Genomic DNA, 16,497 nt, shown 5'->3' with positions numbered 1-16,497 from the left:
GCAGCAATGCCCCCTAATGCCCGCCCATGCCCCCTGGTTGTCACCATGTTGGTGTTGAGGTTTTATCTTCCTGCAACTACAGCAATATCTCTCCAAACCCAGCACAGTTTGCATTACTTTACCAAAAAAATGAGCAAAATGTTTTTGATTAAAACAAACAAACAAAAGAAACACTTTATTTGGAACACAGAGTAATAAGGATTTCCAATTCTAGTGTCTACTGATTTTATTTAAATGGTCAAGAATTAGTAGTCATAACTGGCTACCTCCAGCTTCTCAATGTTTCTGAATGGCTGTCACATATATCTTGGTCCTTTCATTCAGCTGACAAAATTTGCAGAAACGTTTTTGCCCGTTTCATAAAACTTGGTAGCCCTGAATCTTGTGCCAAGTGTCGAGCTATTCTTATTATCTAAGACACTGGTGTTTCAGGGTTTTTTCACCATGGTTTATTCTGTCTGTGTGAATGGGAGAAATGGGCAAATCAATCCAAAAATATCCATATTATCAATATCAGTATTAGTGTCAGAGCAATACTAGCATAAGATTGATATATTAGTTTCAGATTCCCTCTTAAAACGTATTTTATTTTTGTATCGCAGTTTCTCAACTGGACTGTTAAAAGATGCATCCTTTGATTAGCTTTCAAATTATATTTTTGCATTTTAGAAATCAATGCACACAAATTAGTTGTTTTATCCTATTGATTCTGTTTATCATGCAAATATGATAAACATATTTTATATAGATAAAATATTTGTAGACATCTATAAACTTTTTCAAAATTTCTGTCTAAAGTTATGACAAAATAAGTCAAAGGAAAAACCACAACACAGGCTAAAGGTCAGAAGTTTGATAATATTTCATACTTAAGTAATAAGTATTGATATTGGTATTGGCAATAATGGCTCTGAATTTACTTGGTATAGCATCATTTCTAAAATATGCAGTGTTGCACACTTCTAGTGGAAAAGTAGAGTTGAATGTTTGCATCAGCTACATGCAAAACAAGCAAACAAAAAAAAGTCTGTAATTTATGGTAACATACTGGCAGCTCTGGTTGCCAATATTTACAATATAAATTTATATTGAGTAAAATTCTATTGCTGATAGAGAAGAGTTTTTTTAAGTGTATAAATTGACAGCATTCAATCTGCATAATGATTCATGTGGTTATCTGAAACAAAAATTGTTTGATGAAAATTTCTAAATGATTTCTAGATTTTCTGAAAAAAAAAATATTTCTGTCTGTCAGTAAATTTCTACTTTATTGCTAAGCAGCTCACACTGACACCAGTGTTAAATGTTTTAGAAATGCAAGGGACTCTTTGTAAGAGGTATTTCAACAGCGCCAAATTTTCCTGTTTATATATATATATATATATATATATATATATATTGAATTCAATGAGAAAGTGTGTCCAAACTTTTGGTCTGTACTGTAGATATATATATATATATATATATATATATATATATATATATATATATATATATATATATATATATATATATTATATATATATATATATATATATGTATATATATACAGTATATACACTGCTCAAAAAAATAAAGGGAACACTTAAACAGGTGTTTAACACTTAAAGTGTTCCCTTTATTTTTTTGAGCAGTATATATATATATATATTTTTTTTTTTCCTTTCTTTTTTTACCAGTGTTTTTTGGCTCAGGCGGCTTTTGGTTTGGGAGTAGTTAGACAGGGTAGTGAAAGAGGGGGAAGACATGTGGTAAAGCTCAAAGGTCAACAGGCCAGGAATTGAACCTGCGATGGCCATGTCGAGGACTAAGGTGTCCTTTTGTGAGTTGTTCTCTACTCCTGCACCACCACAACACCCTGACTGGTACAGTGTCTGTCTCTAGTAAAGCTTGTGTCATGACATCAGACGTAGGATATGAACACGGCATTTCAAGTAAAGCCAAAATAAAAAGTTCTTTAAGTTAAAAGTTTTAACTTTTAAGTTAATTCAACACAAAAAGTAAGTTGTCATCGCTAAACCCAAAGAATTAAGTGAGATTAATGTAAATATAAGGCCATAACATAAACAACAGCCCAAATACACTTTTTAGAGTGTGATTCACATATTTGTAGGAACAGTTCTACAAATAGTAGGTATAGTAGGAGTATATTTTACATTAATTTTTTTAACTAGAGATTTGAAAAGATTAGGCAACAGTGTTCTCTTTCTTCAAAAATATAAAGGCTAATGGACATAAAGAAGTTCATTCTTACCTGGGATGATTTGATCTTTGCTAGCATCATAAAGCATGCCTAAGGTAAAAGGCCGACCAAGAGCAGCAACTTGAGTAACACCTTTGTCCATGTTTCCTGCATGAAAAAAACATTAAATAACATGACTTAAATCTGTCCATGTGTTGTGAAATAATAATGTTATTTGTTAATCAATATGTTGCTTGTGTAGTTTTGGTCAGTGTAATGTTCCAGGTCATTCATATCTGGTAAGAATATATTTACATGATCTAGCAACTGGCCTGAAGAGTTAAGAAGGAATGTAAAAAAAAAAATCAAAAGCTAAGTGAGCAGTTATGGAGCTAAGTCTTGGAAAGTTCCAAGAAGGAGGGAAAATTAGTGATTGAGGGGACTCATTATTGTTGGAGGAGGATAATGAGAGACGTGACCAGGGACAGATTGAGGAAGAGTTCAGATTAGCTACTGCTTCCTGGTAGGAAGGAGAGGAAATGTTCATGAAGAAGGAACGTTTCCTGCAGGCAGAAGGGCAGGCATGTGTGAATCTGGGAGGGGGAAGCTAGCACTAAGCTAGCAGGGAGTCAGACAAACACTGGGAGTTGGAATAATGGTGGCCCGTGGAATTAAGAATGAACACGTTCTGAGAAGTTTCAGTAATAAGAATAATTATGAATGTCAATAGAAAGCATGGTAAGTATGGGAAAAGAAATAGAACATTGGAAAACAGCTATTAATAGAATGTAAAATGTTTAAAAAATGACTAGACACATCTTCAGTATATGCTATCTAGGGGAGTTGTAGCCAAAATGTGGAAATGTTCAACATAGATTTATTGCAAGAATGTTAGGGTCATGTGGGTAAAGTAATTGAAGTAACTGCTGTTAGTAATTACTTCAAGTGAACTTATTGCACCACACCTCTGTTAAGGTATCCATCCTTTGTTATATTAAATTAGTTTGTATACATACATATATATGGTAAACTTATTGTCAGTAAATAAGTTTTCATAGAGTTAAGAATAAATCACATGTTTTATATAATTTACTTGTACTGCTAGCAGGGGCGCTGCCAGGAATCTTGGGCCCCCTGACAAAAAATTTAATTGGGGCCCCCCCATGCAGCTCCTGTTACAATTTCTTGAGTCTATTTGACCCATCAAAGGCGTCACAATTTTAAAGGCTTGCGACTGCTTTGCATTCTTTGGTCCAACACTGATAACTAGCACAATATTTACTGCTCATGAATTTTACATCCAACAGTCCACATACAGTATGGAAGTAGGTTATTTAAATTATTTTCTGTTAGTTTTAGATTACTGAAATGTCTCTCCCCACGAGCAACAGTCATAGGCAACATGCAAAATACACATAAAGCAATCCAGACTTGGTCCAAAACATAGCAAATTAGTAGTAAATGAGTTGAATCAACCTTAAAAGTTATGATGAGCCAACACATTTGCTTTAAATTGGAATAACAGAATTACATAGAATGTAAGGAAAGGAATGTTTAGCCTGCAGCGAGAACATTATAAAGTCTTGGACTAAGTATGCCGAGTTTAATTTGGAAGTTTATTGAATCTTCATGAATTTAGGTTTCTCCTAAAATATGTGAAATAATGTTGAAATGGGGACATGTCATTTTATGTATCCATTTAAATGGGTTGAAGAGATTTTGCTCATGTTCCTTAAGTTTACAGCACTTTACTTTCCTGTTATTGATACATTTATGTTCTTTGTCAACCACTTGTCCATCTGGGAACGTTTTTCAAAGCTCAATATTAATATTTTTGTGACTCTGTATGTTGTGTGGACATTGGATTCAATAAAATTATTGGCTTATTCGTCTGCAGAGGGAGTCCTGACTCCTTCAATGTCTTCATTCTGTAGTTTTAGTTCAGTGAAACAACTTCAAATAATGTTTGGGAAGTTTTCTTTAGGTCTAATCCTCTTCTGATTGACTGTTATATGGTTTAGTTATTGCTGGTAAAGCACATTGCCCGCAAATACAGAACTTCCCCTTCAAGTTCCGTATTTTTGTGATTGAGACAGAAAATAAAATTACATGTAAGCATAAAGTGCAACAGATGTGGAAAGGATCACACAGGAATCAAGCTCTGCGTTGGTTTATTCCTATAAAACACTGTGGGACACACTCAGTACCGGGTATGATACACACAATCACCGTCACAGTCCAGCAGCTCAGTTAGGCAGCTCTTTTTTATATTAACAAATGGAATAAAGTAAAGTAAAATCATGTACAAATCAACATCAAACTACAACAAAAATCTGTGTATCCATTACATACCTATAAAACAGTGTGGGACACACTCAGCACCGGGTATGATACACACAATCAGTCACAGTCCTGCAGCCCAACAAACACATTTTGGAAGGAAACTTTATACAAACTTAATAAACCTAACAAATTAACTTTAACCAACACCAAAGCTTTTTTTAAAAAAACACTTACACAGTCAACATTATATTTTTATGCAGAACAAAAGCTGTGAAAACTATTTTTAACAATATAAACATTATTAAAAGTGAGAGGTAGCTTCAGAGCGCATCTTACCAGCAGCTCAGTTAGGCAGCTTCTGCCTGGCTGCTGCAGCCACGTCACTGAACGTTGCTTTGTGCAACATTAATAACGTCCCTCCAAAAAACAATATTTACATTAGGAACCAAAAATAAAAGCAGTATAAAACAGAAATAGCCATGTCAGCAGACATGTTAATTTGACAAAATAGAAATAAAAATGTCTTGACAAGGTTCATAAAATAACAAATAAATAAATAAATGAAATTAACTCAGCTACAGAAGCAACAATAAAATACACATTTTCAGAAAAATAAAGTGTGAAAATTACTGACAAAGGACAAAAGGGAACGGTCCCATGTTTTTTTTTTGTTTTTACCTTAGATCTGAAACAGAATGAGGGGGGAATGGAGCGGGAGATCCACAGACAGATCCCCCTGCTAACTTGAAGAAAGGAAGAGTTAAGAGGGATTTCATTTTTTCTACGTAATGACACCTGTTCTCTGAGCTACTGCTGTTTCTCGGCATAACACCGGCACCGTGCCCCCCTCCCCCTTCTCCCGGACTGGAAGCTATTCGTTGTTTTTACCTTAGAACGGTCAACTCTCCATTATTCCTATTTCTATTTGATATAATAGGGATTTCCGCTCTTCCGTGTCATGTCTCCTGTCTCTCATCTGCAGTTCAACAGTTTAATCCGTCAACACGTCGTCACCCATTTTTCCGAGCTGCCTCCAAATGCAACATGTGCGCTACGAGGCTCATGCTGGCCGGGTTTACGCCGTGCGGCAGCGCAGGAGAGCTGCTGCTGTTGTGAGCTGCACAGGCATCATGGCAACTATAGCAAAGCGCTAAGAACTTCGCACAGTTTTTCCCCCAATTAACTGACTGAGTCGTGTTAAGCCGTTAGATTCAGGTACTGATAGCTAAAAGATGATTAGCTAATAATACAGCACCTTCAGCTCGTTAACTGGTAGCCGGTGGTAGCCGGTGGCTACCGATGTCGTTGTATATGTTCAACTTCGTAAATTCATTTCACCCTCCCCGTTAAACTCGCCCGGAGGCAGGGCCGTTCTCCGCTAACAAACAAACTGTCCAGTATTCTGATATTTCAAGCTCATGTCCCGTCCGACGTTTCTAAGTTTCATCCTCATCCAAGATTATCGAAATCTGCACGCTATTACTCCACAGGTCGTTCCGTCTCTTCCGGGTCCACGCAGCCTATTCTTTAGGTCAGTGGTCCCCAACCACCGGGCCGCGGACCGGTACCGGGCCGCGCAAGAAATAATGAACTACTTCCGGATCTTTTATTTTGAAAATCCTAAACCGGATTTTACTGGTTACGCCTTGCGCGTCAAAATTGAGCCAACTTGCGGCAGAATGAGTAACAAAACAACATCGGAGTACTGTGAACCCTCGCTATTTTGCGGTTCATCTTTCGCGGTCTCGCAGCTTCGCGGATTTGCATCGTGCATCGTGTTCTGCATTCTGATTGGCTAAACAGTCTCTCTGCTTCTTCTCTACCTGTGTGTCAACAACGTTGCGGTATAATATGTTCACATACATAAAACAGCTTGCCAAATTTAACATAATCGATGGTGGCATGTCGCTTTATAAGAATCTTTTTGCCCAGAAGAAAAAAGAGCGACAACATCTACCGATAACTATGTTCTTCTCTCGGAAAAACACACCTGCACCGCAGGCTTGAGAAGAAAAAAAAAACCGCTACAGAGCGGAGTCAGGCTGCAGCGGCTCAGTCAGAAGAGCAGTGAAATACACGTGAGTCCTACTTTGTCCTACTGTACTTTGTTTTGGTTTTTTTCATAATCATTTTTTATTTTCTCCCGTTCTAATCCAATAACTCAGGTCGCGGTGGGGCGGCGCTGATCTCCGCAATTCGGGCACGGGAATCCGCCTTCAGTTCATATTAAAATTATTATTTTACAGTACAGTAGTTATTTGTAAAAAAAAAAAAAAAAATGTTTATACAGTACTTTTATTTGTTAAACAAATGTTTGGGCCTGTAAAAAGGTTTTATTCTTTGGCTTCAATGTATTATGGAGTATTTTATTTTTGGAACGTAACGAAAAACGAGGGGGTTAGTCCATTTAGGGGTTTAGCACATTTAAATGATATATATACTGTATATATACTGTATATATATATATATATATATATATATATATATATAATCCTCAAATCGCTGCACAGTGGCGCAGTTGGTAGCACTGTTGCCTTGCAGCAAGAAGGTCCTGGGTTCGATTCCCGGCCGGGGTCTTTCTGCATGGAGTTTGCATGTTCTCCCTGTGCATGCGTGGGTTCTCTCCGGGTACTCCGGCTTCCTCCCACAGTCCAAAAACATGACTGTTAGGTTAATTGGTCTATCTAAATTCTCCCTAGGTGTGTGTTTGTGTGTGAATGGTTGTTTGTCCTGTAGGTCTTTGTGTTGCCCTGCGACAGACTGGCGACCTGTCCAGGGTGTACCCCGCCTCCCGCCTGGAACGTAGCTGGAGATAGGCACTAGCAACCCTCCCGACCCCATTAGGGACAAGGGTGCACAGAAAATGGATGGATGGATGGATAATCCTCAAATCCCAAATTAAAATAATCTAACTCATTAAGTCTACTACAGCCCCTCATTCTCTATCCTACATGGGGCGGAGCCCGTACTACTTTACCTCTGGGAGTTCAGGATGGCTCCCCTCCCTAATTCTCCCATTCTAATTAAGCCTATTTGGCATAGCTTTTTTTAGGGAAATCTCCTACGTAGTTGGTTTAGTTTCAACCTCCATCTCAGCAGCTCGATTCTCCAGCATTCCACGAAATCCGTTCCTTCGCCATAACCTGTTTCCTAAGAAGTCATCCCCGCTTGCGCTTCCACGTCGTCGCTCGCAGCCATAAGCTTTTGTGCCCGAACTATAAAGCGAATCTCCCATCCGCCTCACGTCTCCGTTGGCATCATCGTTTTATCATCTCTACCCGCTACAACACCGGGTTTTCAAATACCTTAGCTCAGTGGTCCCCATCCACCGGGACCAAGAAATAATGAAATACTTCCGGATCTTTTATTTTGAAAATCCTAAACCGGATTTTACCGGTTACCTCTTGCGCGTCAAAATTGAGCGAACTTGCAGCAGAATGAGTAACAAAACAACATCGGAGTACTGCGCCCCCCACCCCCGGTACGCAGCAAAATTGCGAAGGGCTGACTGGTCCACGCTACTATTTAACCTCTAGAACAACCTGGCTGCAGACTGATTTATAGATCAAAAAAGCTCAAAGGGGTTAACTCTATATAATAGTTTGATGTTAAACCTCAGAGACCTAGAATTATAAGACTGGGATATCAAGGCAAAGAAAACTCAGTAGCTGCTGGTAGGGGCCATTCAGGGGCCTCCAGACACTCAGGGGCCTCCAGACACTCAGGGGCCCCTAGAAATGGGTTAATTGTAACACAGATCATAGATCTAAACCTGTAACATCATTTATTGAGAATGACAATGTTATTACATTTTATTTAATGCATTCAGCTGAGAAAAATAAATAGTACATTTAGGATTTAATTGGGAAGTTTACTTTGTAAAAGTTTAAGGAATCATCTTGATAGTTTGATTGTTGTGTTACCATGGCTACAATATGGTGCAATCTTTGTGTTTGAATTGGGTTTGTTCACAAATACATCACAGCAAATAACCAATAATCAGTGATTGATTTTAAACTCTGCCAATAAACCTGGTCTCCCTCTCACAGACTTCGCCTTATCTATATTTAAACATGTTAGTGATGTTGAGGTTCTTAGTAGGACGGGTTCCGGAGGGAGGGGAGTTCTGTCTAAGGCCCCATATTACCTTGGGCCGGTCCTGGAGAAACAGTGGTACAAACTCAGTTTGGCAGGGTTCCAAAGCCCATCTTCTTCTTTCATTTTTAACATCAATTTGCATCTATCAATGGTGCACTACTGCCATCTATTGGATTTTACTTCACATCATTTTCTTTCCTCAAATTCTCTTAATATTTCTCATAGCACCAAATGTCTTTCCTTTCCCCAAGTCATTTTTCAACCTAGCAACCGTATTTTCAAACTTCAGTTTCCTGTTACAACCCAATTTCCACACTCAATATTTTTCTTTCAATCACATATTGTCTGCAAATAACAAAAACATGTTCTATTATTTCTGTAGTATTGAACCACTTGCATAAACCAATAAGATGTTTCCCCCATCTTAAAAAGAGAGCCATTCAAAACATTATGACCAGTTCTGATTCTACTTATAATGATCTCCTCCCTCCTACTTATCCACTAACTCTTGTAACATCAACTGTATTTTGTGTCTCCCACTGTCTCATTATCCCACCTGGTTTTCTTGATCTCTTTCCAAAGTATTTTTCAGATTTAGATCACTATCTGCATATCAATATCTACTTACTGCAGAGTTCCAGGTGAACATGATGAGTTTAACTAGAAAATTCCTGAAGAAATTTAACCGGGGCCTGCCAAAGTGTGCCCGTCGGTTTGGACCCAGCGTTCTGATGCTAGAAATTAGCATCAATGCTAAAGAAAGCTGCAATCATATGAGGACAATGACAAGAATGTTGACTAACATGTACTTGCACCGTTCAGTATGATAAAGTAAGTGTATCAGCTAAAATTAGCAAAAATGCTAATGTTAGCATCATTGCTGTCACTAGCATGTGGGACATCACTAGGATGTTTTCTATAATGGACTTACTCCATTCAGTATACTAAACATGGCTAATAAGTCAAATAAATAGCTAATAGCTTATTTAAGCTAAAATGCTAATGCTAATGAACTTCCCTAACCTGGGACAAAAAGATAATGCAGAATAATATTATTGCACCGCCTGTGGCGGTGCACTAACCTCAGGGGCATGTTGAGGCTTTTATTTTGAAATTTTCTGTTAAGCTTAATTTCAAAGGTCAACACTAATCGCATGTGTAATAGTCATTGGGTTAAATCAGTTATATAATGCTCAAAACACAAGTAGTTGATGTAAAAATATTCAAGGCTTTTATTTTGAAATTTTCTTTATGCTTCATTTCAAAAGGCCAAACTAATCCCATGTGTATCAGTGCTTTGGATAAAAAAGTCACATAAAGCCAAAAAGAGCAATAACATGATGTAAAAATATTCAAGGCTTTTATTTTGAAATTTTCAGTATGCTTCATTTTAATGTTCCAAACTAATCCCATGTGTAACGGTGACTGAGTTAAATCAGTTAAATACAGCCCATAGCAGCAAGTAGTTGTAAAGGCCAGTTCAGTCCTGATCTGTTTCAACTGAGGGTTCCACTATAGTTAGAACTACAGTGATGCTTATTTGTAGTCCTAATCAGCAGCCAATAGCCTCTTGAGTTCCGTTGCTATGGTAAATAATTCTCTCAGTAAAGTGTGAACTGTTAGTGAGAGAGGCTGGAGCAGACAATTCTCTGTTTCAGCCAGCCAGTTTTACTGAAAAAAAGCATTGGAAACAAATCCTTCCCGTTCGGGAACCATAATACATATTCGAAAAGCGTTTGAAACGTATGAGAGGGCTGTTTGTCTTCTGCGATAGTCCCGAGATTCATGTCTCTACCTCACTCACAGTATTAACAGTGATGAGAGAAAGAAATGTTGTGCCCAGATCTGGAATTGTAGTCAAATACATGGGAGACAGCCTGAGATAGCCTGAGAAAATCCTGTCGCATGACTTTGCTCTGAAGCACCGTGACAGAAAACCGTACGATCTAGATAAATTTCGAAAACATTTTACCGGAGCAGACAGGCGTATCAATGTCAGGACCGATTTTGATACCAATCGTGCGATATTTGTGGGCGTGATGGCGATTTCAAAATTATTTTGGGGTGAAAAATTCTCTTCATTTCTCACTCTAGCAGAGGGGCAATCAGGAAGATTCACACTCTAATTTTAGGAAAAATGAGAAACTTTGGGTCGCTTAGAGACAAATTGTGGACAAACCGTAACTGGTATCGACGAGCCGTCTTCACTTCCGAAGAGATCACAGACGTATCTACAAAATGAAATTTGAATGGCATTTCTACGTGAATTCGTGACGACACAGAAAATCCTCAAAAATAGGGTATTTCTAGGATTTTTCCCATTGACTTATAATGGGGTTTTTTTCGTAGTTTTTTGCGAATTATGTCGCCACGTTAAGCCCAAATCCCACCAAAAGTAATAGCTCCAATGGCGTGAATTTTCTGCACGTTTTGATACCTCATTTGTAGGTGTGCACCCAGCGGTATGAGCCGCATTAACGGTAGTAGGAGGCAGCAGTTATTTTGAGGTGTAGAACAATAGGTGCCTGCCATGCAATGCATAGGGATAGGTGCCTGCCATGCAATGCATAGGGATCTATATCCCTATGCATTGCTATGGGCAGGCCCCAATTAGAACAAGCTGAGCTGTCAATATAAAGCTGCAGCCACCAGCCCTTCACACCACAAAGCTTTGTGTTCCACAGGCTTTCTGTCTGGTACAGGTGTAATGTGGTTTCAGAGGACAGCGTGATGCTTCAGGGTGTTTTCAGGTGAGTTTGGGGGTTTAGGATTTTTTTCCCCCTCCCTCCATTCTAGCTATTTGATGACTTTACTTGACTAAAAAAAATATATCTGTACAGGTGTTCCTGGAGTTGTTTGCCACATTTTGCTATAGCTTAAGGACATACAGTATATGTCCTTAAACTATTTATCTTGGCTCCCTAAGATGCCAAGTCAAAATCTTAGTTGTACTGGAGAGTGGAGGGGGTTTTGACTAGATGTGTCAAATGTTCTTGTTTGCCTGGTTAAACATTGCTCTATGCTGGGAGGGGGTGGGAAAAAAAATCAATGACTGGTTCTAGGTGCCCTTAGTGCAAGGGTACAACTAGAACGCTGCATACTTTAAGGATTATAATGGGGCACTCCTTGCTCTTACTAACTCAAGTACATTAACCTGGGCTCTAAATTGCCAGTCTTATTTGACACTTCCCTCTTTAAGGTCAAACTGATGAAGGCTACTACTCCAGAGGTTCTGGGTATAGAAGGGGCAGTTCTGGAGGTGTCTCCAGTTTCGGAGATGGATCAGGCGGCGGTGTTGGCTCTGGTTCTTCCACCAGCTTCTCTGGTGTCGGTGCTGACTACTCAGCCACCCAAGAAGCAGAGATTGCTGAAATGGTGGCCAGCCTGCTAGGCCTGAGTCCCGATGGTAGTCGTCCTCTCCTACAGGGTCACTGGAGCGCTCGCCATGTTCCTCTGGGAATGGTTGCGACCCGCCCTGTGTACCCTTCATCCCTCGTCGTCCACACTGGCAGTGGCTGGTGTGGAGGGTGAGGTCTGCTTGTGGATGGCGGTGAGGTCTGCTTGTATTAGAGAAATGGAATTATATCAACTTATTGAACTTGTTAATTTCAGGATGTGGAACTCTAAACAGAAATGGCCATTCAAAAGTGTAGAAAGCAAGGAACTTTGAGAAACCCTCCCAGTAGTGGCTGACTGACCAAATTATTCCAGAGAGCATTCTTCTGTCAAAAGACCAAAAAATATCAAAGACTGGAGGCTTTCGTTAAGGTCTGTGCCTCTGGACAATGTCTCATAAGATGCAGTGTAGCCAGTTTATGACCTTAAGCTCAAGCCCACTTGCACAGCATAGAGAATGAACCCAATTTCCACACACCCTTCTCCAAAGAAATGTGGTATTCCTTACTTGGTTGGAAGAACATGCAGAGAGAAACCAACATGCGAGCCGAGTAGTCCGAGTATTTCAAGGAAATGTCCTGACCCAGTCAGACAGCAGCTGGCTGAAATAATTGTCACTAAAGTGGAGATTTGAACATGCATGAATTCACACTGAAACCGATCTGAAGAGCTTCTTGATGCTCCAGCATAAATAAACGTCCACTCGAGCAATCAGAGATATTCCACGAGTGTGAACGATGTGCGGTGGCCATCCTTAAAGCTGATGGCGGCAGAGATCAAGAGGAGCTGCAGATGGACTCATCGGTTCTTCAGTTTCCTCAATAACTAGATCTGGAGGCGTTAAGATGTCTCTTTCCAAATGACTACGGCTAAATGTGAACAATGATATCAAAAAGCACATCATTGTTCAGCATGTGTTTTCTGAGGCTTTTATAGGTGATTTATCTTTAACAGAAAGATGAGACCACATTTGGGTCAAAGTGGTGGGGAAAATCAATCCCTACAAATAAAATAAATGTTGCACTCATCAACTAAAGGTTCTGGTTATGGAAATGCAGCCATGACTTTTACAGCATTCTAATACATTTTGTAGAGTGGTTATGCTAACAAAATGGACACACCCTTCTGTGGCCACCTGAACCCACTGTTATTTCCAGCTTCCTAATAAACTTTGGCGGGAAAAAAACAGAGAAAGGAAACCCAACCCTGATTTACTGAGACTGTTGTTCACCGCTGAAGGATTGGCTCAATCTATTTTGTCCCGTGACTGAAATCTGACATTTTCATTAAAACCCTTTTCATTTTTTTTCTTAAAAAGACTTAACTCTAAAAAAACATAAGCTATTCACATAAAGATGTGTAGGTTTTAGCGTTAGTTTAATCTTAAATGGATTTCACAAACACACACATATGTATATATATCCATACAAATGTACTGTACTGTGGATGAGCCTTGTTGAATATTAGATTATTGAAGTTTGTACGTTATTCTTCTGTCTTCTACACTTTAAGCTCACACTGAACAATATGCTTACAAAAAAAAAGGCCCCCAGGTATCCTTTGATCTAGATAAAAAAAACTTGCTGCTTATGAGAAAGTTGAAAAACAAAAGAAATCTCAGCCGGCTTAAAACTCTTGCACATTGTTATATTTCTCCTGGCTATCAAAGCAGGAGTGTTTTCTGAGATCTTTTAATTCCCACTGACTTTCTAACACCAAAGTAACATTAGAAGACCACTTATGCTCAGCATTTTAGTTTATGACTCTATCTTCCATACGAAGAAAAAAATGAATTATTTACAGTTTATTTCATGCAATGCAATTTGTCCCCATAAGGTTCCAAGACCTTCAGAAGTGAGTCTGAAGGACTGTGACGGGTGTGGAGCTTCGGGGGCTCCAGCTGAACAAGATGAAGGTAATTAAAGCAGCTGAGTCATCAGTATAAATACAGGTGCAATCACCACTTTCCTTTCAGAGGTCATCAGCTTGGTCCAACAGGATGGTTCAGGTGAGTGGTTGCTTAATTTTAAGTGCCTTGGGTGATTGGTTATGCATTTACTGACTCCCTTTGTGAAACAGGAGTTCCTGGATTTGTCTGCTGCTCTTCAGCTTTGGTGCATGTGCTCCTATTCAGAAAAGCAAGTATCCACGTTATCTACACTTGCTCAACAACGCAGAACACGACACCCATTCTTTCTCTAATTTGAGTTTATTTTGTGGTTGGGTCAAACTGGTGCTGGTTACCACTCCAGAGGTTCTGTCTGCCGCCCAAGACGCAAGAATCACTCGGATGATCGCCGACAAGCTGTGCCTGAATCCTTACGGTAGCCGTCCTGCACTTTCACTGGAGCGCTCCCCAGGTTCCTCTGGCAATGGTTGCGACCATTATTACCAGCGAGCACGAGACTTCCGCTCTGACTCGAAGTACACCCAGGACACATTTGACCACATCCTTGTACCTAAAACCCCACAGAACCCAGGGAGAGGGTCTTAAGAACACCAAATGGACCAGTGAGCTAAATGCAAAGCACTATCTGAATGACAGAACTTTTGGTCATATGCTGTTTTGTCGTTTCCTGCAGGTGATGGTAGTTGAAGAAGTGAAGTGGAAGTGAATCTCTGTAAATATTTTCTAAATAAACCAATGTGTTAAACATCATTCTTTAACTGGGGGGTACGACACTAACTTGTGCAGTGTAAGACTCCAACTTTTGTACCATGTATGTTGTGGAAGACTGGCACCTCAATCGACCAGAAGTCCTTCTCTGACAAATCGGCCAGAAACTAATAACTTGAAGTAAAGGGTAGGAATGGTATCAAAAAGCAGTCGTTGTCTTAAGCCTACATCCTGGAACTTTTGGCTGTAACCTACACATGGCTGGCTAAACTGCCTCACTAGCAGCATTTAAGGGAGAAGTCTGAAGCAACCAAGTTGCAGTCTGCCATGACTTTGAGGAGCAGAAGACTATAATTTCATGTGACAATGACTAGGACTTGAACTTTGTCTCTCACTGCTGCAGAGTTGATTTAACTGACAACTTGGGGCTTCTAACTTGGGGTGTGGTGCCTTCTAGGACCTGGCTCTTTAATGGTTGGGGAAAACTTAATGGACTGTTACTGGTAAGGGTTGTAGGCTATCTCATGCTAAAATATATTCTGGTAGCTTTTTTTTTTTTTTTTTTCTGAGCTCTAGCCTTGACCTACAAGAAACTCCACATACTTGTATAATAAACCAATGCCATCTAGACTGGATTAGGTGCCAAACCACAGAATTGATCCAATTCATCTAACATGCAGTGCCTGCTATTGGCACGGCTCTATCCATTTTACAAGTGTCATCTTGTCAATTTAGGACCTCTTAAAGCTTAAGTTGCTTTATGAAACAATTTTAACATCAATAAGAGCTACTTTTAGTCTTTGGGAATATGGGCCTTGATGGCTTTTTGGCATATTAAGCTTGATTTCAGTTGAAATAAAGACTGTTCAAACCTAACTATTCAATGTAAATTTTTTGGGGGGAGCATACAACTATCAAATAAGCAAAAAGTACCGGGAGAGTCGGCTCGTGTCGAAACAATGCCAGCTTTCTTCTGCTGAAACTGGAAGCAGCAGCACCTCCTGTGTGTGTGTGTGTGGTTTGTTTCTCTGACAACACATTTAGCCAAGTGGGACAAAAGCTTCAAACGGTACTCGCACCTGCACTCTGTTGAGACCAGAGATCATTGCCCCAGTGTGGAGTGTTAGACCAGTGCACACAGCCTCTGAGTTCAACACTGAACAAGGACATCCAGAGACACCTCACCAGTAAGGCAAGGCCTTTGTGTTGCTCCTGTGTTTAATGGCTCCAGCTCACTGATTCACAGGTAAAGAAAAATCAGAATGTGATCTTGCATTCTGATGTTCCAGATTCCCTTTTTTTACTGAACCACTTAAAATAACCAAAAATGTAGTTAAGGATTAAGTATTTTGTTTTAATCTTTCCTGTATGTTTTGACTTTTTTTCTGAATTAAAATCAATCTAATATTATTCCTTAATTGATCATGCAAGTTCAACTTTTTCTGCATTGGAAAGAATTCAGCAAAGCAGGTCACAAGCTTTCTTAGTGTTTCCATCTCTCAATTACAGCTGTTTCATTTATTAATCTAGTTTTTAATGTGTGTGCACATATACATACTTTCTGGCATTTTCACTGTTTTACTGTTTAATTTTCTTTCTTTGATAAACCCCTCTGGCTAAGTATTTGGAGTGAGTTTTATTAAAGAGTTTTTGTTTGTGTACAAATTAAGCTAATGGGACTTCAACTCTTACTCGGCCACTGCGTCCTTTCAGCAACAAAGCTGATGGTCTGTAGATTTCATTTTACTTTGCGCAAAAGTACCCCTTCTGGAAAGCGAATTTGTTTATAGATTTACATGAGAAATGGAGGATGTAGAGAAGCAGTTAGATCTGAGTGAGGCTTCTCCTCGGCAACAAAAACAATGAAACGTTCAGATTCTCAGTTATAGCCAAAACCACAGATCTGCTTCATTCTAATTCA

The 16,497-nt window shown here is 39.3% G+C and overlaps 1 protein-coding gene across 1 annotated transcript; it reads left to right on the top strand.

The window, feature by feature from the left end:
* The first annotated feature begins 11,840 nt into the window (after window positions 1–11,840).
* On the top strand, window positions 11,841–15,051 carry LOC114152421 (uncharacterized). The gene is made up of 4 exons (XM_028030326.1): window positions 11,841–11,938; window positions 11,990–12,118; window positions 13,911–13,967; window positions 14,039–15,051. Exons 1-4 carry the CDS (start codon window positions 11,841–11,843, stop codon window positions 14,451–14,453), a joined length of 699 nt encoding a protein of 232 aa, XP_027886127.1. The 3' UTR covers window positions 14,454–15,051.
* Window positions 15,052–16,497: the final 1,446 nt, after the last annotated feature.

This window comes from Xiphophorus couchianus, chromosome 10 (assembly GCF_001444195.1).
Source record: "Xiphophorus couchianus chromosome 10, X_couchianus-1.0, whole genome shotgun sequence".
Taxonomy (NCBI): Eukaryota; Metazoa; Chordata; class Actinopteri; order Cyprinodontiformes; family Poeciliidae; genus Xiphophorus; species Xiphophorus couchianus.
Note: the sequence above shows the minus strand (reverse complement) of the source record. Positions and strands in the feature narration are given on the sequence as shown.

Excerpts from the sequence above, each read along its gene's own strand:
- LOC114152421 (XM_028030326.1), top strand. The coding sequence starts at position 11,841 with ATGGATCAGGCGGCGGTGTTGGCTCTGGTTCTTCCACCAGCTTCTCTG. Across the intron at positions 12,119-13,910 it reads TGCTTGTGGATGGCGGTGAG|GTGCAATCACCACTTTCCTT; the intron begins GTCTGCTTGTAT and ends GTATAAATACAG. Across the intron at positions 13,968-14,038 it reads GGTCCAACAGGATGGTTCAG|GAGTTCCTGGATTTGTCTGC; the intron begins GTGAGTGGTTGC and ends TTTGTGAAACAG.